Here is a 24,423-nt window from a genome sequence, read left to right on the forward strand (position 1 = left end):
TATTCTTTTTTGCCTCTGTTAAAATATCTTGTGTTATGATTTTTCTATTTTCTTGTTGTGGGGTTCAGTAGACCCTTTACCACTACTTTTCTGTATGTTTTGTACAAACGTGTAAGTTTGTGTACCAGGTGTGTGCAATCCTACCATTTTCTTTTTACACAAGCCATACATAAGCAGTGAGGTGGGCATGCAGCAAGTGTATTGCCGTATTTCAGATCTGTCTAAGAGAGGAAAAAGGGTAAGGGGATATTTGTAAATTGGCTCCAAAGCAGTGTCTGACTCTTCAACATAGGGTTACTAGGGAACTATCTTACATAGACCTAGATGCATAAGTGTTTTAGAAGGATATTACAGAATTTGAAGTACCTATTTGTTTTGCTTGGTTTTTGATCCCTATAGTACAGACAGGCAGACATGTGACCCACCAGATCTACTTATTATATAGAGCCACGGAGGGAGGTTGTGGGGCCCTTAGGCGTACCAGGAGTTCTGATTATGTAAGTGGAGGTAGCATAAGGGGGCCTCCATAATCCTACATGTGATTCAGGAACTGGCAGTTGTTAGCAGTTTGTTTATGCAACAGCATTACATGATGACTATCACAATGATGAACATGAAATAAGAGATCTCGGAGCAGGCAAGCAAGTAACTATACTTACTTACCAACAACACACTCCATGCCACTTTCTACTGTGTGGGTGATACCACTCTACAATGTTTTTGCATCCTGTAAATGCCTCCCAGCAGCCCAGTCTGATTCTGGATCCCCATTTGCAGTATGATTCCCTTTTACACAAGATCTTGTTTTCATGCAAATTGATGGCAAAACAAGAGATCCAAAATATAAGCTTAAACTTACTTGGGAAAGGGAGGGGCGGGGGGGCTTAGGAGAAGTGGGCCAAATTTAAACCATACCTTGGACAGCTAAAAGTCTAGATTCAACTATGTATCTACTGTGTCTGCACTTTACATGTCAGACACAGTAAATACAGTGTGGAAATGTAAATCATGGTGCACTAGCGATTGGCAAAACACCGGCGATCTGCTTGTTCAAGTGGATTATGACTAGTGGAAAAGGGTCCTTACGGTCAGATCGCTTTTCCGATCGTTTTCCTGATCGATTTCCATTCACTTCTATGAAAAAATTGATAAAAAAAAAGATTGAAATCAGATCCAACATGTCGGAAATTATCTATCGAGCCATCTATCTGCTAAAAAACTCATGGTGATAAGGACAGCTAAGCAATGTGCATTGTTTAAAAGGAAAAAATATGTCACCCTCTAGATGTGCTATAATTTAAAGAGTACAAATAAAATATTTTGTCTGGAAAACCTCTAAGTTCGATACACAAGAAAAAACAGTCACTTTAATTAATTTAGCTCTTGCATTCCACAGAGGCTCTTCATAGCGCAAAATGTTTTCTCTGAAAAAGTAAAAGGCCTTTATTGTGTGTGATCCTCACACTTCAAACAAGATCAGCTCAGTAACACCAGAGTTTTAGGTTGGCATCCCCGTGGCAAGAAGACAGTAAGCATATTGTGCGCTAGTGTACTTTAGGGCAACCAGCAGGAGTTCTCATAGGGAATAGTTCTCCAATCACAGAAGCATCTACTGCATAAAGGGTTGTGATTGGTCAAATATTGTGGGCGTAGTTTATTACAACCCATTGGAAACCTAGCAGTTCGAGAGGGCACTGTCCACTCAATCAGAATTTCCCTATGAGGTTTCCTCCTGGGTACCTTGACCTTCAGCACTGGGGGATGGGGAATAGGATGGTGATTTGCCAAGGGTACCTTAACATAAGTTGCATCTATTTAAATTAAGCCCTGGCTGTTTGATTCTGTTGACCTTTACCTACCTTTTGGGTGTTTGTACTCATGCGTTATGTCATCTTGTAGGTTACTCCCTACGCTCTTTGTGCTAATTCCATCCCCCACATGCCTGGTGCTGCTAAAAGCCTTCCTGAAAAATCCATCCGCGTTCCGCACCCAAATCACTAAGTCTGTGGCCACCTTGGAGAAGATGAGACTTGTGTCATAATCTAGGTCCACATGGCCTTCTTTGATGGCTCGGACTGGAGCTGGACCACTGCAGTACAGAGCTCCTAAAATAACAAGAGGGTCACAATAGAGGAAAGCTGTAAAGCAAAGCTTCATTTTAAAGAGAATCTGTAATCTTACAATAAAAAGCATACCATTCTATTCATTATGTTCTCCTGGGCCCCTCTGTGCTGTTTCTGCCACTCCCTACTGCAATCCTGGCTTGTAATTGCCAGTTTTAGGCAGTGTTTACAAACAAAAGACATGGCTGCTATCCAGCTTGTGATAGGCTCAGATAAGCTCAGTCTGTCACTCATACAGAGCCTGCAGGGGGCCTGGAGAGGGTGCGTATAGCTTCTATCCTATCACAGCAGAGCAGCAGATTCCTGCCTCAGCTAACAAAGGAAAGAAGATTAGATTAGATAACAGAGATATGACAGCGACTGTGCAACTAGGAAAGGCTGCAGTAAAGGTGGCCATACACTGGTCGATTTGCCATCAGATCGACCAACAGATCTCTCTCTGATTGAATCTGATCAGAGAGGGATTGTATAGCTGCCTTTGCTGCAAACAGATTGTGAATCGATTTTAGCATGAAATTAATTCACAATCTGTTTGCACAGAGGAGCTCACAATCTTAGGCTCCTTGCACACTGCATGCGATTCCAATTCAGATTCTGCTTTTTAATCGGTTTTTACATCCGATTCCGGTTCCGATTTTTAATCGTTACTGCATGCTGCATTTTTTCCTCCATTTTTCTATTGATTGCATTCAGGGAAAATTGGAATTGCAAATCGGAAACAGAATCGGAATCGCAAGACGGATTAGCAGTGTGCAGGGAGCCTAATACCTACCATAGTGATATGTCCATTGTAGTCTTAGGCCAATTTTAAGGGGAAGCCAGTTATCTTATCTGTATGTTTTTGAAATATGGGAGGAAAGCGGAGTGCCCCGAAGAAACCCACGCAGACACAGCAAGAACATACAAACTCCTTGCAGATAGTGCCCTGGGTGGGATATGAACCAGGGACCCAGCGCAGCAATGTGAGAGTGCTATCCACTATCATATGACCATTTTTATTTATAAATAAACCCCATGGGCAACTTGTTCCGAACACTTATGCAGATGATATGTTCTGGCATTGAGGACCGGCGGGGGCACAGGACGGCTGCGGGAGGCTGGTAGAAGCCCCAGGTAAGTGAAACTCTTTTTATTTAATACGGTTTAGGTACCCTTTAATGCAGGGGTTACAAGACATTTGAATTATTTCCTCAAGGGCAAAACAGTTTGAGAAAGGCTGTTTTAAAGCACAGGTGAAGTTCGAGAAATTTGAATATTGTGCAAAAGTTAATTTATTTCAATAGTTCAACTTAAAAGGTGAAACTAATATATGAAATAGGCTCATAACATGCAAGGCAAGATATTTTAAGCCTTTATTTCTTACAATTTTCATGATTATGGCCTACAGCTTCTAAAAATCCAAAACCAACATCTCAGAAAATTAGAATATTACATGAATTAAAAAAAAAGATTTTAAATTGTAAAATGTTGGACCTTTGAAAAATATAATCATTCATATGTACTCAGTACTTGGTTTGGGGGCCCTTTTGCATCAATTACTGCCTCAAGGTGGGGTGGCATGGATGCTATCAACCTGTGGCAATGCTGATGGTCTCATATCTTTCATCTATCTCTTGGCAATGTCCCATAGATTGTCTATGGGGTTCAGGTTAGGCAAGTTTGCTGGCCAATCAAGCACAGTAATTCCATGGATGATCATTGAACCAGGTTTTGGTACTTTTGGCAGTGTGGGCAGGTGCCAAGTGCTGCCGGAAAATGAAGTCAGAATCTCCATAAAGTTTGTCTGTGGAAGGACGCATGAAGTGCTCCAAAATCTCCTGGTAGACGGCTGCATTGGCTTAATGAAGCACAGTGGACCAACACCAGCAGATGACATGGTTCCCCAAATCAACACAGACTGTAGAAACTTTATACTGGACTTCAGGCACCTTGGATTGTATGCCTCTCCATTCTTCCTCCAGACTCTGGGTGCTTGGTTTCCAAATGAGCTGCAAAATATGCTCTCATCAGAATAGAGGACTTTGGAGCATTGAGCAACAGACCAGTTATTTTTTTCTTTAGCCCAGGTAAGAAGCTTCCTACATTGTTTTTTTGACAAGAGGAATACGACATGTCCATATCCAGGATCCGCCTGTTTGGTGGCTCTTGATACAATAACTCCAGCTTCAGTCCACGTCTTGTGAAAGTCCACAAAACTTTGCCTTTTCCTGACAATCCTCTCCAGGCTGCGATCATCCCTACTGCTTGTGCACCCTTTTCTTCCACACCTTTCCCTTCCACATAACTTTTTATTCATGTGTGTTGATACAGCACTTTGGGAACATCCACTCTGAGCTCTCCTTTATACCACATATCAACACATTAACTACCTCCTGCTACTTCCATCTCAAAACCATTTCCAGAATCTGTCCCTTCCTCTTACAAGAAGCAACTAAAATGCTTGTGCATGCCCTAATCATTTCCCGTCTTGACTACTGTAACACCCTACTCTGTGGTCTACCAAAAAGCAGACTGGCACCTCTCCAATCCCTACTAAACTCTGCTGCCTGTCTCATCCACCTCTCTTCTAGATCCTTTGAGGCAGCCCCTCTCTGCCAATCCCTCCATTGGTTACCAGTTGCCCAAAGGATCCAGTTTAAACTTCTCACGTTTGCATACAAAGCTCTACACAATCTATCACCTCCATACATTTCCTCTTTAATCTCCATATACCTCCCCGCCGGACCCTCCGTTCCTCACAGGAGACCCTTTTGTCCTCCAACCACGTCACCTCCTCTCACTCTCGCATCCAAGACTTCTCACGGGCTATCCCTTTCCTTCCTGGAACTCTCTCCCTCAGACAGTTCGTCATGCCACGAGTCTGGAAACCTTCAAACGTACTCTGAAAACACACCTGTTCAGACAAGCCTATAATTTGCTATAGGCAGCACTGAAGGCACACTGGCTTACCCACAAATCCCTGTGTTTCCTTCCCTATTGTTTCCTCCCTACTACCCTCTAGATTGTAAACTCACAAGGGCAGGGACCTCCTCCTAGTGTTTCTCATACTGTTGTAATTTTAACATATGCACATGTACCAACTACACATCAACTATGTATGTATTTGTATTTATTCTATTCAATGTCATGACTGTATAGTGTCTTGTATCTCTTATGTATATTTCTTCCCCATTATTTGTTTGTACTATGTACAGCGCTACGGAAGATGTTGGCGCTATATAAATAAAAAATAATAATACTAATAAAATCCACTTCTTTTGCAATTACCTGTTGAGGCTTTCTCCTTATGGAGGGTGTCAATTATGGTTTTCTGCACAACTGTTAGGTCAGCAGTCTTTCCCATGATTGTGACTGCTACTGAACCAGACCACTTATAGGTGCAGGTGTTTTGGATTAATTAGCTGATTAGAGTCCGACACTTTGAGCCTCGAATAGTGAACCTTTTCACAATATTCTAATTTTCTGAGATTTTTACTTTGGGTTTCTCATAAGCTATAAGCCACAATCATCAAAATTATTATTATAAGTGAAGGCTTTAAATATCTCACTTTGCATGTAATGCATTTATTTCATATATAAGTTTCACTTGAAAGTTGAATTATTGGAAAAAGTGAACTTTTGCACAATATTCTAATTTTTCGAACTTCACCTGTATAGGTTCCAAAGAAAAATGACTAATACTTGTTTCATCTCATGCTCACAGGCAAGACTTTCAATAAAAAAGGATTATGTTGCTAACAACGGCATGTACATAGTTTAGTAATAATTGCAGCATATTACCATTGTATTTCTGCTGTGCTGTGGCATCCAGGACTTGCCAGCCACCATAACCTTTAAAGAGGTCTTGTCTCTCCATCCAGCACTCATTCCACACATGGAAGTGCCTGCAACACAACAACATGCTAAAAAGATGTGCCGAAATTAAACTGAATGTGGCATTTTTTTGAAACACAAATTTGGGACAGGTCTCAATAAAGTTTCGCTTTTAAAATATTTAATGTCCTTATGTTCCATGTCACACGGCAGACTTAGTAGCTGTTGGTAGACTCGAACAGTTGCTAGTCACCTGCTGCTATCATTATCCACTCTACCAGGTAACAGCTTTCACACACTACAGGGCAAAGCAAAACATTGGTGTGGCTTGCTAATTGCGAGCAGCTGCTGCATTTGATTGGCCTATTTCTGAGCTGCAGATGCTGTATTTGTAAGAAATTTGCATCAATTATTAACATCTCACTGACTATCCCTAGTGAGCAGTAGCTGCTTAGCAAATCATTACAGCCTAGTCTCAACTACAAATGCTTATGAGATATGGGTCTATTTGGCTATAGGTACATTAGCTGTGTGTCACCACCGTTTTCATGCCCCTCCTGAACAATTATTTTTTATTGCGGTTTTAAGTATTATAAATAAAGACCCATATGGATCTCTTGCTTTCATACATAAAAGTGTCTAAAACTGGAACGTCTGAAAAAATATCTTGGCGGCCAAGACAAGACATGGATCATTTATATCATGCTTGTCTCCTGGCGGACTCAAAGCGCTTCAAGGCAAAAGCCACTCAGGGAGCGCTCCACGGGTGACCAGTCAACATTTTCTCTCACTCAGTGGCAAAAACTGAAGTCTGAGACCAAAGCCATGAAGACCTTTAAATGTGTGTATTGCTTCAAATAGAAATATGCACTTCTATTCAGTCCTCTACACAGTCTCATACACAGGGCCGGCCCTAGACTTTTTGCCGCCTGAGGCAAATTTAGGAGAAAATTGCTGATGCCCCCCCCCCCCGCCCGTCCGTGGGTGCGGGGGGGGGGGCCGGCCGCCGAGCCGGAGGGGTAGCGGGCAGGTCGGGGGTATTGGGCCTAGCGGTGGGGAGGGGGGTCGGACCCCCCCTTCCTCGCCTGGGTCCCCCGATCAGCGCTCCCCTCCAGCTGTAATTAGGAAGCAGCCGCTTGCAGATCGTAAGAGGCACGGGCGGGGAGGACTCACCTTATCCGCGTTCCATCGTGCGCTCCACTGACGTCACTTTCTGCATCACCGTCCACTTACAATACAGTGGGCGGCGATGCAGGAAGTGACGTCAGTGGAGCGCTCGCTGGAACGCGGAAAAGGTGAGTCCTCCCCGCCCGTTGCCTCTTACGATCTGCAAGCGGCTGCTTCCTAATTACAGCTGGAGGGGAGCGCAGATCGGGGGACCTAGGCGAGGGAGGGGGGGGTCCAACCCCCCTCCCCACCCCTAGGCCCAATACCCCCGACCTGCCCGCTACCCCTCCGGCTCGGCGGCCGCCCCCCCCCGGGCGGGTGCCGCCCCTAGAAGTTTGCAGCCTGAGGCAAATGTTTCATCCCGCCTCACGAGCGGGCCGGCCCTGCTCAAACACAATTAATTTCAATAGTCTTAAAGGGAATCCGAGGTGAGAGGGATAAGAATACAGCCATATTTATATCTTTTTAAACATTACCAGTTGCTTGACAGTCCTGCTGATCCTCTGCCTCTAATACTTTTAGCCATAGACCCTGAACAAGCATGCAGCAGACCAGGTACTCTGAATCAGCTGACTCAGGTTTTACTGGATTGGCCATATGCTGGTCCCAGGGTTTTTACTCAGATACTAATTATGCCAGAAGATCAATAGGGCTGCCAGGCAACTGGCATTGTTTACAAGGAAATACATATGGCAGCCTCCATATCCCTCTCACCTCAGGTTCCCTTTAAAGGGAACCTAAAGTGAGGCTTCCATGTTTATTCCCTTTGCCTGGCAGTCCTGCTAATCTCTTTGGCTGCAATAGTGAAACAAGCATGCAACTAATCCAATCAGACTTCAGTCAGAGCACCTGATCTCTGTGCTTGTTCAGGGTCTTTGGCTAAAAGGCTATATGCATTGTTTAAAAGGAAATAAATATGGCAGCATCCATAGCCCTCTCGCTTTAGGTTCCCTTTAACAAGAAATCACTTTTACAGGAGGTCAGCTAATCATATGGTATAACATGTAGTGAAGAGTCCTTGACGTATGAAACTCAGCATTTTCTCTTTGCTTAAAGAGAGTCTGAAGCGAGAATAAATCTCGCTTCAGACCTCATAGATAGCAGGGGCACGTGTGCCCCTGCTAAACTGCCGCTATCCTGCGGCTTAACGGGAGTCCCTGATCCCCCAAATCCCCTCGTTTCAGCGGGGGAGCGCTTCTTGGTTGGGGCAGGGCTAACCGCCGCAGCCCTGCCCCACGCGCGTCTGTCAGCGCGTATCTCCGCCTCTCCCCCGCCCCTCTCAGTCTTCCTTCACTGAGAGGGGCGGGGGAGAGGCGGCGATGCGCCGCTGACAGACGCGACTGGAGGCAGGGCTGCAGCCGTTAGCCCTGCCTCCAGGAGCGACCAAGTCTGCGACCAAGTGTCGCAGTGGGGGGTTTGGGGGTGAAGGGACTCCCGTTTAGCGGCGCTATAGCCCCTGCTAACCATGAGCTCTGAAGCGAGAATTATTCTCGCTTCAGAGTCTCTTTAAACTCTGCTACCAAATAAAACCTGTAGCAGAACAGCATTCAAACAGTTAAACACAGCACTTTATTCTTCAGTGGAAAGCTCCTTGCTTCAGTGGAAAGCTTTTGTCCGATGAGTTGATAACATTATTTTTAGCTTACATACCTTCTGTCAGATACATTTAGTAAACTAATGCTGAAAGTAAGCTCTCGCTGCTTCTAGCATGGGTGCAGCTGAGAAGTGATGACTAGATAGATTTTAATTTATAAATACAGCAGCTATGAAATAAAATGCAATGGCAGCTTTCAGAGCAGATAAACTATACTGTGGAAATTTGTAATTTGTAAACAGACAATATTGCGATAACTGTATGGGTAATAAAAGGTAGAGGTCAGAGTTCTATCACACTTTATTAAAGAATAAGAAATGAATGTTTGTATACTGCAGTGTGCAGCAGTGATGATCGTAATGCAAAATGTTGTCTATATGTAATTACAAATTGTTATTTTAATTTATTTTGTATAATAATTCATAATTTTGCAAGAATTTTAGAGGAATTTTTTGGCGACTGTGGAGGTAAATAGCAATGCTCCCATACATGCGATTGTCATCAAAATTGCTACCTACATATGTTAAAGAGAATCTCTGACCAAGAATTTAACTTTATCTCAATCATGAGAAATCTATTCCTTTTCACAAACAGACCATTAGGGGGCGCTGTATGACTGATATTGTGGTGAAACCCCTCCCACAAGAAACTCTGAGGACCGTGGTACTCCTGGCAGTTTCCTGTCTGTGAACCTTGTTGCATTGTGGGAAATAGCTGTTTACAGCTGTTTCCAACTGCCAAAAAAAACATGCAGCAGTTACATCACCTGCCAACAGTAAAAATGTCACCATGTGATAAATGTCAGAATGTAAATCAGGGAGAGGAAAGATTTTACAATGGGCAAACACTGACTAAATCATTTATACATAATTATTGTAAAAATGAAGCACTTTTTTTATTACATTATTTTCACAGGAGTTCCTCTTTAAGAAGAATAGTACAAGTCAAAAAAATAAGTTTTTAAATAGACCTTGTAGTTTTTGAGAAAATTGATTTTAAAAATGCAAAGAAAAATGGTTGTTAAACTGAGAAAAATGTTTACTCACTATTCTATTTAACATGTGTAGCAATTTTGGTAGCAATAGCATGTATGGAGGCTGCACTATCCACCTCTAAAGTCAGCACGAAATTACACAAAAATGACATGAAAAATGATATAGTATAATAATATAGGAAATGAATTACGATTTCCTTGGAAATTTTCCATTACGATGCGTAATTGCGAATTACAATGCGTAATTACGCATTGGCAAAATTTCTGCTCATCACCAGTGTGCAGAAGGTTAATGTAGTCAAGCGGTGATTGGGATTACATTATGGCCTGTGACAGTCATTGAGCATACAAGTGTACAGATGACATCACACACCCCGAGAGGCACCTCTGAGATCTAGGGAGACTTTTACAGTGCATGGGAAGCTGAAAACACACACACCTGGAAAACAATACATGGCATGTATGAAATGGGTGTAGTAATTGCCATAACATCCACTGCAGCTGTTAACCTCTTGCCGACCGCGTCACGCCGATGGGCGTGGCCGCGGCGGCAGCCCCAGGACCGCCTAACGCCGATTGGCGTAAAGTCCTGGGGCCAGCTACAACAGGAGATCGCGCGCATCTCCTGCTTGGGGGGCGGAGTTCCGCCCCGCCTTCAGCCTCCGAGCGGCTGTAGCCGCTCAGGAGACTGTTAGACGGCGTGATCGCCGTCTATTTAGGTGTACAGCGATGCGATCGGCAGCAGCGCTGTACTGGGGACAGCCGTGTGACACGGCTGTCCCCCTGGGACACTGGAGAGCGATCGGCTCTCATAGGCAGAAGCCTATGACAGCCGATCGCCACAATTGGCTGGCTGTGGGGAAGGAGGGAGGGAGGGAGGGAATCTGTTAAAGGAACATACTTTTTTTTTATAAAACCAGGAACAAAAATATTTGTAAAAAAAAAAATAAACAATCTGGGGGCGATCAGACCCCACCAACAGAGAGCTCTGTTGGTGGGGGGAAAAGGGGGGGGGATCACTTGTGTGCTGTGTTGTGCGGCCCTGCAGCTTAGCCTTAAAGCTGCAGTGGCACAGTTTACTTAAAATTGCCTGGTCACTAGGGGGGTTTAGCACTGCAGTCCTCAGTCCTTACCAGCCTCATTTTTCTGTCCCCTCCTGTCTGAGGTCTGCAGACACTAATGCTGGGAATACACGGTTCGTTTTTGCCTTCGTTTAAACCTTCGTTTCGATTGTGCCTTTTGTCCTTTTCGATCCCGAAATAATCAGTCATACGGTTAATATCACCACCCACGGTTTCGTTTTTTTTTCCGATTCTGATGGTTTCGTTTTCCCAATGATCGAAGGCTGCAAAGAAACGAAACGAAAATCCCTTTTTACAGGGACGGACTAGCATAAACGAATATATAATCGATCTGAACAGCCATCAAGCCTACCAATGGCTCGATTAGATGGATAAAGAGAGATAATATCAAACATGTTCGATCACTAGTCGTTCGTTTTTGGGGTCTATTAATCGAAACTATAATGAGATTATGACTATTTTCACATACGTTTTCAACACTCGATTCGTTTACCGAACGAATCGAAGGTTTAAACGAAGGCAAAAACGAACCGTGTATTCCCAGCATTAGGCAATGTTCACAGTGGGGCATTGCAGTGTGATGTAACAGAGACAATTTGACGCCCACTACCACACTACAATTCTTACTGTATGCAGCGTTTAGAGTACATGTGATGCAGTGTGACCCAGTGGGCTTTGGTATCTCAACATGGAGCATGCAGTGCAATACTGCATAATTCACGCGTTAACAGTGACAGCAAAGCATACTTTTTATTGACTGTATGCAAAGCACATGAGCATAATGTACAATGCAGTTTGGCCCCATGACCTGTAGTTACCCCTCTGCTGGGAAATAGTGAACAATTTACTTTTATGGGGCTATGCATGTTCTAAGTTGGAATACCGCATCACAAATGATACATTACCATATGCTGTCATTCCGGGACCTGTGGATGCGTGCTCCTTGCTCATTATAGAACACATCTTTCTGCAGATTCTCCTCTGTGCCGTGTGCAGAGTTGTAATTTGTGACAATACGAGTCGGTATCCCCAGAAAGCGCAATACTGTGAAAAAGCAAAAGATACACATTTAATGATAAATAGAGGTAGAAAAAACTAAAGTGTAACTTCAAGGCCTTTGAAGGTTTACAAGATGCAGCAAACATGCATATAGTCTCTTACTATTGTCTCAGAATCTGTAGGCACTGGTTTGTAAGCCTACATGACAAGTGGGGCATTGCGGTAGGTTGCGTTAGACAATGTAATCGCATTGCTGATGCCAAGCAATAATATTGTGACAGAACGTTCGCATTGGCACATTAGCAGTGCGCTCATTAAAGGACACCTGAGGTGAAAATAAACTAATGAAATACACTATTTTATCTATCTTCCTTCTCCTAAAAATGACTTTTTAAGATATTCCACAGTTTTATTTTATATTTAAATCTACTTTTTATGTTTTTACTGTTTTATTTGTTTTGCTCAATGACACATTTATTGAAGTATGTCAGAGATAAAATCTATGAACTTTTGACAATTTTTATCTCTTTCCTGCTCGCAGAAGCCATTTTCTGCTAGGAAAGTGTTTTATCGTTGTAATTTCTTATCAGTGAGGGTCACACTGAAGTCTGACCCAGTTCTGACTGGAACAGCGCTGCGTAATATGTTGGCGCTTTATAAATACAATAAATAAACTGCCACTTACATACCTGATGTTTTACTCTTTCAGGCAGAGAATGGAAAAAAGGAACATAGCATAGTTATTTGTGTGGTTGGCACTGTACATACATTTTTTTTTTTAATCAAACAAAAGTTTATTGAAACATTCAAGTCACAGATGTATAAACATAGGATCAATTTTGTATCTAATTTGTATCTAATTTTGTATCTAATATCTAAATCCATGTGTTGGAGGTAACAGTTGTTGCATTTCATGTGTTGAAGGTAACGGCTGCTGCATTAATTACTTGATGGTCATAGTGGCTGCATTTGCTACTTTGGGGTAATTGTTCAAGCATTTGGCACAATTTCTGCAGATTTTTCCTCTGCACATCCATGATGCAAATCTGCAATCTTATGTGTTTGGGGAACATTGTCTAATTGTCTTTAGGGTCACTTTGCCTAGCTGTGTTTTGGGAAGAAACTGTGGCCCCCTGCCTCAGAATTACACCTTATAGCAATATGCACAAATCCGCACCACTTCAATAGATAGTCTTAGTTTATTCAATAAATGACATACAAGATAAAGAGAACTATTAGGCAAGACAGTTCACTGTTTTAGGCTCCTGCCCTTCCTCAGGTTGCCCAGTTGACATAACCCCCCCTCCTTTCTGGTTCCAGTTGGTGCCCAGAAAAATCTGGTCACTGTAGTTGTAGACATGACTATCACTAATCTTAAATGTGTAAGAATCCTTCCTGTAGCGTATTCTGTCCGTTACAGTGGAGCTGCAAACGGACAGTTCTAGCTTATCTGCTTGCATTCGGTTGTGCATTCGCAATAAGTCTCATTGTCATTTGCAATCGCTCTGCAGTTCTGGTCAGCTCAGGATGCTGTCATCATTCCACCAATTGCTTGTTGCAGCTGAGCTGCGGCCAGATAGCCCTGGATTTCCTGCATGCATGTTGTTACATAATACTGCATGTATTTCTTATGGGAGTCCTTTGCATTCACAGCCAGCTAGCAAATGGTAATCAAACCAGCTCAGGATTGAGTGATTACCAGCTGTGTGGAAACTTGCATGCTTGCATCCATTGGCTGATGCCAGCATAAAAGTCTGCCTCTCATTTCGGACCCCACCCGACATAGCGTTCAGCTCTCTGAGTTGTCGTTGGGTCTATGCTGTGAAAGTTGTTATTATAAATGTATAATGCCTTGCTCTGTATTGTCATGTCTGCTGGATGTTTGCTGACCTGCGGGGATCAGTGAAGTCTTTCTGATCCTGATAGATTCTGCCAGCACCACGTTGGTGACTGGTAGTATTCCTTCTAGCCTTGTTCTTGCCTTGTTCTTGAGGACGAACTATAGCAGCGGTTGCCATTAGTTCGCTCCTACCTGTTAGTCTTGTCTGTCTCAGTGTAAATGTCACCGTCGCTGGAACAGCGACTAGATTGGCTTCCGTCTGTCTGTTGTCTGTCTCCTTAATTATCATTACTTGTGCTTTAGCTAGTGAGTTATTTGAGAACAACATTTTATATATTGCGCATCAGGACGATATATATGTACTCTAGTCAGTCAGTCTTGTACTTTGTAGTTATATATCTTGTAATTTATTTGTAATATTCTAGTAATATTATTGAAGTAACATCTATTGTAATATTGTATTGTGTACTGACCTTTACCTGCTTCTCGACTACAAATCTGCCTAATCCTTCCAATACTGCAAAAAACCTCCAAAACAAGAGTTTTACAAACCAGGCCTCACTGTGTCACATACCAAAAATTTTATTGAAAAACTTACAGCAATCACAACTTGTATCAAGGAGATTCAAATAAAACCTTTAAAACCCATATATGCTTGCAATTCCTTCGTGTTCACTGTGTCTATTCCATTTAGTAGCTTTGAGTAGTATAGTGTATAGCCTGTATAGCTTAAAGTGACTCTGTAACAAAAATTACAACGTTTTTTCTACCATCCTACAAGTTCCTAAACCTATTCTAATCTGTTCTGGCTCACTGCAGCACTTTGTACTATCACAGTCCCTGTAATAAATCAATGTATCTTTCCCCTGTCAGACTTGTCAGCCTGTGTCTGGAAGGCTGCCAACTCTTCCATGCTGGTCTGTTCCTCTATGCACACTCCAGTGTGTGTTTTATTTACATAAGCCAGCAGCTTCTCTGCTATCTTATCAGTGATAGAAGAGAGCTGGATAAAAATCCTCCTCTGTTAAAAGTAGCTGTGAAAGTAGCTGGCTGACACATACTGAGGAATTACAAACACAGGCAGAGCTGTCTGCAGGAATCCTGTAATGTTCAGTGCATGAGAGAAGAAGGGGACAGAAGGTAAACACACAAATGATCTTTTGATATTCAAAAGGAAAGCTGTATACAGCCTGCTTGTGTATGGATGTATTTTCTATGTGTGGACATATTGTAAACCAATCTACTTCCTGTTTTGGTGGCCATTTTGTCTGTTTATAAACAAACATTTTAAAACTGTTTTTGACTACTTTTAATGCGGCGGGGAGCGGCGAAATTGTGACATAGGGTAATAGGAGATGTCCCCTAACACACTGGTATGTTTACTTTTGTGCGATTTTAACAATACAGATTCTCTTTAAGGTGATGTTCTCTTATGCATTAATGCTCTATCTGATATATGTCTAAGTGGAAGTGAAAGAGGCAGCTATTTTGACACACACACACATATATATATATATATATATATATATATATATATATATATATATATATATATATATAAATTGGAGGTCAGAGCAAATATAGATGGCAAGAAAAACTGTGTGAAGAATGGGATATGGGAGAAGCCATGCATGGATATTGCAGCCTGTTGTGAATGAAGCTACTGTGGTATTAGCACCTGTCCCCTCAGCGAAATATGTAGGAATAAAAAGCACTACTTGAAGTTTCTTGTTTGTGTGAATATGCTCTTCCTCTCTCCCCCGATATATTTGATCAGAGAGTTAATAGTGTGCCACAATTTCGACATACCCTGTTAAAAAATAACTCTACTTTCAACCCACAATATAATGGAAGTCAAAACACTATAGAGGTCTTCAAGAAGCTAGTTATTAAAGAAATAGACAAAATACCAACACGCAGTGTATCAGGGTATAAGAAAGAAGCAAAGAACATGCTGGAGAATAAAGGGCTGGTCATTAGACCAGCGGACAAGGGGGGAGGGGTTGTAGTCCTGAACAAAGAACAATACTTCAAAGAACTAGATAACATTGTGTATGATGTGAACACATATGAAAAATTGGGGGGGAATCCCACACAGGAATATAAGAAACAATTGATTACATTACTAAGAGAAGGATTGGATGAAGGCCTGATATCTGATCAGGAGTTCGGGTACCTCATTCCATCAGCACCAAGAGTGCCTATTATTTACCAAAGCCCAAAGATACATAAAAATATGACTGACCCTCCAGGCCGCCCTATCATAAGTGGTATAGGCTCAATAACACACAGGGTGGGGGTTTACCTGGATAAATTTTTACAGCCACTGGTGGGTAATTTACCACATGTACTAAAAGACACTAGACATACATTACAGGTTCTACAGGATGTACAGGTAGAGGCAAATCTGGTGTTGGGGACAGCGGATGTAAGCTCCCTGTACACAAATATACCCCACCAAGGGGGAATTGAGGCTGCCCAACACTATCTGCAACAGGAAGGCGCATTGAGGGACAGGCAAATAGAATTTTTAATGAAACTCCTTAAATTTGCATTGACCAAGAACTATTTTTGGTATAAGGGCCACTATTATGTACAACGATATGGATGTGCGATGGGGGCATCGTATGCTCCATCCCTAGCAAATCTTTATATGGCCAGGTGGGAGGAGGAAGCCATAAACAGAGGGGGATCAAATATTATATCATGGTGGCAATTTATAGACGACCTGCTCATTGTGTAGAGGGGGCAGGAATCATCGTTGCATGAATTTATAGATGAGGCTAACACCATCGAACAAAATATTAAGCTTACATTGGAATGTAGTGCCACAAATATACACTTTTTGGATTTGAATATATATGTGGAGGACCAGGTACTGAAGACGGAGTGTTACTTTAAGCAGACTGATCGTAATGGCTTCATTCCAACTAACAGCTGCCGTCACCCCCAATGGCTCCGGAGCATCCCAAAGGGTCAAATGCTAAGGGTGCGGAGGAATTGCACTAGTGTTGAGAAGTATGATATACAAGCTGATGTACTTAAAAACAGATTCTTGCAGAAGGGTTATAGTGTTGATAAACTAGAGACTACAAAGGAACAGGTACGGGGGATGGACAGGGACATGCTGGTGAAAGGGAACAGTAAGCCAAAGCAGAGAGAAAATGATTTGGCGTTTATTAGTGAATTTAGCCTGCAATATAAACAGGTTGAAAAAACCATTAAGAAACACTGGCCGGTGCTATTGTGTGATCACAATTTGGCAAGAGCAATCCCTATGAGACCATCCTTCGTATATAGAAGGGCCCCTAATTCAAGGGACAGTTTGGTACCAAGCTGCGTGGAACCCCCAAAAACGGGAAGGGACAACATGTGGCAAAAACCAGGGTTTTACCCATGTAAAATGTGCCAGGGATGCAGATTAAATAGTGAGAATAAAAAAGTAAAACAAACCTTTGGTTCATATGTAACAAAAAGGCAGTACAAAATTAGGTCATTTATAACTTGCACAACCCCATATGTAGTGTACATGATGTGGTGTGGATGCGGTTTTCAATACGTGGGAAGGACCACGAGAATGTTAAAAGAACGTATAGATAAACATATATATAAGATTAAAAAGGGCCACGAAAATCACAGTGTATCTGCACATTTTAAAAAACAGCACAATTGTGATCACACTCATATGCAGTTTATGGCATTGGAGAAACTGAATACACAATGGAGAGGCTGTAACAAAGTACGTGAACTATCTAAGATGGAAACACGGTGGATATACAACCTCCATGCTCTGACACCTGAGGGTCTGAACATTGAAATAGACCTAAACTGTTTCATTTCTAATGATTAAAGATGTAATTTGGGATTTGAACACTAGAGGGCATGGAAGTTAGGAAGTACTGAGTATGTGCGTACGTATGGAGAGGGGAGAGGGATGAATAACATTTTGTTACTATGTGAAGGTGGATGCTTAATGCGGGGGATGATATAGAATGGGATTGACACAGTATGGATAGTAAGTAAGTGTTTATGCACTATACACATTGTGATATGTATGTACATTTTGATGGGGATAGTGTTGATAAAAGTACGGGGGTGTGCAAATATGACAGTGTGTATAATGGAGGGAGGGAGGATATAATGGTAATGAGGTGGGTAACTATATATGGTAAACATCGGGTTATGCGCCCAATGCACCTGTATATATTTCAAAGCAGCTATAATTCAGAAACTGGTATGGATAGGAACGTTTGTTTTTAATGTGGGGAGTAAAGGTCTATGGTTTATGTGTATGTTTAATATGTGTTTGAAGTATGTAAACGGGATTGGTCTAGCCTCTCATGATGTCCCGCCCATGATTGTGCACCTAGAGGTGGGCCGGGAGGGAGTGGGAGGAGACGGGCCGTGCATACATAATGCAGTGGGGAGCGTGCGCACTCCAGCCCCTGATGAGTCACAGGCGTGACGAAACGCGTAGGGCGGAGCTTGGAGTACGCACGCAAACTGAACACGGAAACCAGACGCGGCCTGGGCATGTGAGAGGTGACCGGTGCCGGCGAACGGGTTTGTGATATGCTAATACACAAGAGTGTTTAATGTACGCAGATTTTTAACTAGGGGCTTGGGAGCCTTATTAAATGGTTTTATGCGATGATGTGTCATTGGTTTTAGATGCAGCCGGATCAAATGTTTGATGTGCTAACTAGCAAGAAGCCATCTGGTGAGCGGGGATTGAGAGGGGGGGGTGTGATCCCCTGTCCTCTGGTGATAGTTATATCCCTCACGCAGTGTGTGATTTTACACGTGGGTGTACTGTGATGAGGCAATACTCACTATGAGGAGACCCGCTTGTCTATATTTTTAATTTTAGGTCTGAATCAGAGGTTTTTGGACCGGTGGCGCGACTATTTTGATTGGATATATTTGATGCCTCAAAACCCGGAAAAATCTGTAGTACTCTGAGAAAAATATACGTTTAAAGATATGGGCAACCTTGCCAATAACAAAGATGGCGCCGGCAGATGCGTCAGGTGACCGCTGTCTGAATATAAAAGGACTGACCATCCCCTTCCCCCTATAAGCCACACCCTGATGAAGCCCATTGGGCGAAACATGTAGGTGGGAGGAGCTATAGGAGGCCGGCCTCGCCCACTGCTATCAACCCACGCCGCTCTGAGAGCGTTTGTCGCCGCCATTGCTGCCGCTGCATGGATGCGCTGACCCAGCGGAACTCTGGCACATCATCCTGCCTACTTATGGGATAACCTGCGTGCATACCCTCTGATGAGATGACCACCATAGACTCACTGGGAGACGTAAGATACAGGGCTCTGTGTCCCTTTGAACAAGACAGCGCTATCAGTGTGCTGACTCAAAGTGTTATTGCAACAAATGCTATGCTAATGCTAATGCTATAACAGCTTGCTGAACTGCATATCTAACCCTCTGTGGCTGAAACTGTTTTGCTATGTGTGCCTAAGCTCTAAGGACTGCCGTGGCTTTAACTGGTTGATCTGAGGAGGTCCTGGATTTATATTTACAACGGACAGGTTCTGTTTAAAGCTTGTACAAGCTAAACATGACTCTGAGCTGGAAAATGCATGCTTAGTTGAGGTGATACAGTTTGAAGTAAGCTTCAAGCTGCCCTGCTGATGTTGGGGCAATCTTTCTTGAACACTGGGGGAAAACCGTTTTTTTGTCTACCCAGAGCTCTGTGGTCATTTTTGAATATGCGCAAGCCTTCTCATTTGTTGTATGGCATGAATGGATGTATGTGAAGCGTGCGTGGGATGCAGGGACTGTCTGGTCAATCTTATGCTTCAAGTGTTTTTAAAGGTTTTATTTGAATCTCCTTGATACAAGTTGTGATTGCTGTAAGTTTTTCAATAAAGTTTTTGATATGTGACACAGTGAGGCCTGGTTTGTAAAACTCTTTTTTTGGAGGTTTTTTTCAGATTTAGTGATCTGAGTTTAAGGCCCACATACACCTGATACATCTGCGCACATGAGGTGGTTCATACGTGCAGCAGAAAGATTGTCGGATGTGATGTCACTGGAAGACCAGTAAATAAATAAATATAAATAATCCTTCCAATACGACTGACATCTGAATTAACGTGTATGATCCAAGCCTGTTACCAACTAAGTCTGTTGTGTATTGTATCACATATCATCTAGCCTGATAGGCGGCGCAGAGCTGCATTTGCTCTGGGCAATCTTGCTCCCTTGTTCATTACTCCTGTGTCCATCTGTGGAGCCTCTTTCATTATCCAGCTACTTAGCCTTGTTGCGCTGGGTGGTCAGAAAGTATGACCCCCGCAGCATTACAAAACGGTTGTCTATTGATGTACCTCAACTTAATAATTTGGACTCCTATTCTGGAATCAACTTGTATAATGCAGGTGAGGCCTGGAACCCATTAAAGCGTTTATTTTGAGCATTTAGGTAGCGCTTTAAATCGCTAGCGATTTCCCTAAATGCTCTGCCAATGTAAATGCATGGGGCAGATTCCACTAGAGCGTTTGCGATTAAGGAAATTGCAATCGCAGGACATGGAGCATTTTGAGAGCGTTTCGATTCGAATGAATTGTATAGTAGAAGGGAAATCGCTCCCAAAATCGCTTGCAAAATGCTATCACAAATTGCCAGCGATTGCGATAGTGCTTTGCAGTTTCTAGTGGGTTCCAAGCCTTTGAAGAGATAATAATTGTTGTTCTAAGCCTTTTACTTGTTTACAGAAGCAAACTTTCAAGAACACTTAGTAACGTAATTATATAGTCAACATAGTCTTCTGCTGTATACCTATAGTCCATCATCACAGCAGTTCTCAAATATTATTATTATTATTATTAATAAAAGGTGTCACGGAATAGCCGTGAGAAACGCAGGTGAATCTAGAGAATTCACAGTCGCTTTCCTGATCGCTCCCTGTCGGATCTGAGCAGTCGTGCAAGCGATCCGAAAATGACATTTTGTGTTATTTTAAATCCAAAGATATGTTCCCCTGTGAGCCAAAGCAGTCCCCTCACCCCTCATGAATGCCTCACCACTCAGGAATCTCGCACGTGGCAGGGTTCCCTGCAGGGCCTAGCTCATTCCTCCTACAGCAGATGTCCCCATGAAAAGGACCAGGAAACTGGCTCCACAGGGGGGCCATAGAAAGCCAGCCGATCCGGCACCGAGCATGGGCCATAAGGAAAGCACGGGTGATATGATTTCCTGTCGGCATACGAAAACCGTATGTCGCACAGCTATAAAATTCATATCGTCTTGTCCGGTAAAATCTGGCCATCGTGCTGATATGAAATTCCTTGGGATAGACCGTCCGGTTATCGAGATATTAATCTTCTCAGGAGCCTGACCCGCTGGCTTAGCCGTGTCTGATGTCATATTAATCTGTATTTTCCAACAAGTCTGAAGCTGTTACCCCCCTAAATATAACGTGTATGGTTCAGGAGTTACAGCATTTCATAAGTTTAGCCCTAAAATCTCTCAGAGGGAATGAACTGTCATTGGTGGGTGACTCAGAGGGGCGGCATTGCCACACCCCCAAACCAGCTTCATCAAAAGCACCTGGCCAGCAGGCGGGCGGGGAATTCCTCCCTTTACCATCTTCATGACAAGCTGCTGCCAGCCAGAGGACATAGGGCTGGTGGCCATTTTGCTGACCCATCTGAACAAAGAACTCTAAGAACTTGAAACCGTTTTGCTTGAACTTGATTGGAAACCAGAACTCTGATTTTTCCCACAAAAAGGACATCTTTCCAGGAACTAAGTATTTTTCTCCCTTCTTTTATTTTTTATTCTGGCTATTACTGTTTTCATAATTGTTGGTTTTCATAATTGTCTGTATATATTAATTATTTATATTGCGTGAATAAACGACTTTCTCCAAGTCATTCACTTTCCGCTACCCTGCTTATCAGCACACACACAGAAATGATCCCGGGTCTCTGAAGATACGCTACTGTTTGTTTGTTGTTGGCTAGACAGAATATCGTGTGTTTAACCGTTTTATTCGCAGGATTAGTCAGTCAGTTAGTGGGCCCCACGGTCCCATAGTAACCGCGGTGGTGGCAGTTTACTCTGAACCAGTGGGTGACGTTGTAATCACCCGTGTCTCACAGGCTCCCTTCTGAGCTGTCTGCGGCTAATTCTTAACGGTTCCTGCGCATTGACTGCGACCAGAGTTCGCACGATCTGTGCGCTGGCATCGTTTAGAAGGCTAAGTGCGGTCAGCCACTGAGGGCTCCTGTGACAGTGGTAGGCAGCGGTGAGACCTGTGTTGTGCTGAAAGTATCTACGATAGCGCTAGCGCTATCGAGAAACGAACTAATTCGTTGGTGTAGCTGGAAGGCAATATATTTTTTATATATACAGAGAGACTGTGTAGCCAGTACCCCTTCCCCAAAGTTTTATTTTATTTGGCATGGAAATGTCCGGGAACTACCAGAACATGTGCCTAGCAGACCTGGAAAATCTTTGCGAAGAGAGGGGCATTGGCATCCTCCGCAAGACAAAACGGGACCTGATAGCAGACTTGTCCAGATGGGATGCCCAGCAACTGCGGGAGCCGGGAGTGTCCGCTGAGGTGGATACCAGCCCATCTGACAATCAAGGGGAACCAGAGGCTGAAGATCTTAGGCGTACAGAGGTTGAGCATCCTGCGGGCCCTGTTGCAACAGTTACGCCAGAGACTGTCAGTATGGACCCCAATCCCAGAGTTTCTGACATTACTCGCCCGGAACTGGCCAGTACTGGACTGTCCATGGGTGCTGACCCGGTAATGCAGCAGGCATTACAAAAGCTGATGGAGACTGACCTGGACAAGTACATGCAGTACATGGAAGCCCGAGAGGAACGGGAGCGGCAAGCTGCTGCTGCTGAACGCCACGCAGAGAGGGATGCCGCTGAGCGGGAGCGCCAACGACAGCATGAGCTCAACATGGCAAAGGTTCAACAGGCCAGCCGGAGTTCACCGCCCAGCCTCCCTGCTGAAGGAGCTGCAGCACCCGTAAGTGCAAAATTTAAGTTTGCTAATATTGAAAAAGACACAGACATTGACTTGTTTTTGCGGTCTTTTGAAAAAGCATGCCGTCAGTATCGTCTGTCCCAAGACCAGTGGGCCAGACATCTGACACCTTTGCTGCGCTACAAAGCGCTTGATGCCTTCGCAGAATTGCCTGCGGAGAAGGATAATGATTATGCTGCTATAAAAGACGCTATCATTACTAAGTACCAGCTGACGCCAGAAGCCTATCGCAAAAAGTTCAGGGCCTGGCAGAAAAAGTCTTCTGATTCGTACCGAGATGTGGTCAGCAGCTTGCTCACCACACTCCGTCAGTGGACTCTAGGCCTCACCAAAGGGTCTTATGGCGTCCTGGAGGACTTGATAGTCCTCGAGCAATTTCTGAACATTTGCCCTGCTGATGTACGACAATTTGTGTTAGAACGCAAGCCGACTTCAGCAACTGTCGCTGCAGACCTTGCTGAGACTTTTGCAACTACCCGGGTGGCTGATACCCGCAGAACTGTCCCATCCAGCTGGAGAGGAGGTCAGCCCAATACTCTGGCAGACTCTCCTGCCCCTGTGAGCCGTCCGCCACAGAGGCCACCCAGCGCAGCTGCTGCACCCAGGCCTGCAGCGCCTGGAGAGGTCACCTGTCACTACTGCCGCCAGCCCGGACACATGAAATTCGACTGTCCGGAGCGGAGACAGACACCACCAGCACCTGGATCATCTGCATCACCTGCACCTCACCCACAGCAGAGGCAACCCGCCAGCGAACCACAGCCCGGATCATCAGATTTTGTCCTGTTTGCACGCGGACAGGAAACCCGCGACCGAACCGACCAGCAGCAACTTGTTAGAGTGAACGGCAAAGTTGTCACCGGATTTCGAGACACCGGAGCTGACATCACGTTAGTTCACTCACATCTTGTGCCAAAGGAGAGCATCAGCTCCAGCCGATCCCTTGCCCTTACTGGAGTAGAGGGCACCCTTTTCCACATAGCCCACGCAAGAGTGAAGCTGGATTGGGGAGTGGGAGGGGTCCACGAAAGGATTGTTGGGGTTATGAAGGATCTCCCAGTCCCTGTGTTGCTGGGGACTGATTTGGGCAAGCTTGTGTCCTACTATGAACCTGCCACGACCGCCTTGTCGCTCACGGAAGGAGACGGACTCTCCACCCACCACCAGGTACTTTATACACTTGGGGGAGCACCAGGGGGAGGTGGGTTGAATGTGCCCAGTTCAAGGGTACCAGGTTCAATAGTGCCTGCTTCGAAGGCACCTGAGTTTGATGTACAGACTGTCTGTTGTGATGATGCTGTAACTGTACCTGAGTTTACTGTACAACCTGTCTGTAATGAAAAAATGTCTATACCTGTCAATGTCATTACTGCATGCAATGATGATTTGAGTAATGTCCGTCTGGGCCATTCTGACAGTGTACCGGTGCTAGCAGTACCGCGCAGCTGCACTGCTCAGAACCTGAGCTCAGGACAGGTGGAGGGGGTTCCGGCCTCCTCCCCCTCCTCTGACCACAGGGATGAGACCTTTCAGCCGCTGGCCTCGTGTGACATGAGCCAGTTGGCTGAAACTGACAGCGCCATATTCTCAGCCGCACTACAAAGTGACCCAAGCCTGGAGGTGCTCAGGCAGCAAGCCGCTGAGCCCCTCGCAGACGGGGCCGCTTTCAAGGTGTACTGGGAAGGTGGGAGACTGTACAGTGAGTCTGTACAGCCCCCTACAGGTAGATCCCACGCGAATACCAAATGGCTTGTGGTCCCGAGTGCGTTCAGGGGACATG

The 24,423-nt window shown here is 44.0% G+C and overlaps 1 protein-coding gene across 4 annotated transcripts in view; it reads right to left on the reverse strand.

Moving 5' to 3' along the window:
* The window catches only part of LOC137542242 (protein 4.2-like), a 104,134-nt gene that overhangs the window by 37,036 nt on the left and 42,675 nt on the right, over positions 1 to 24,423 (reverse strand). For 3 of the 4 annotated variants that reach the window (XM_068264009.1, XM_068264010.1, XM_068264012.1), the window contains exons 7-10: positions 11,679 to 11,817; positions 5,904 to 6,007; positions 1,860 to 2,105; positions 1,087 to 1,134 (exon numbers count right to left, since the gene is read on the reverse strand). In XM_068264009.1, coding sequence (XP_068120110.1) covers positions 1,087 to 1,134; positions 1,860 to 2,105; positions 5,904 to 6,007; positions 11,679 to 11,817 — 537 coding nt within the window. The remainder of the gene's footprint in view (positions 1 to 1,086; positions 1,135 to 1,859; positions 2,106 to 5,903; positions 6,008 to 11,678; positions 11,818 to 24,423) is intronic. The other variant, XM_068264011.1, reaches the window with a different exon arrangement.

This window comes from Hyperolius riggenbachi, chromosome 12 (genome assembly GCF_040937935.1).
Source record: "Hyperolius riggenbachi isolate aHypRig1 chromosome 12, aHypRig1.pri, whole genome shotgun sequence".
Classification (NCBI taxonomy): domain Eukaryota; kingdom Metazoa; phylum Chordata; class Amphibia; order Anura; family Hyperoliidae; genus Hyperolius; species Hyperolius riggenbachi.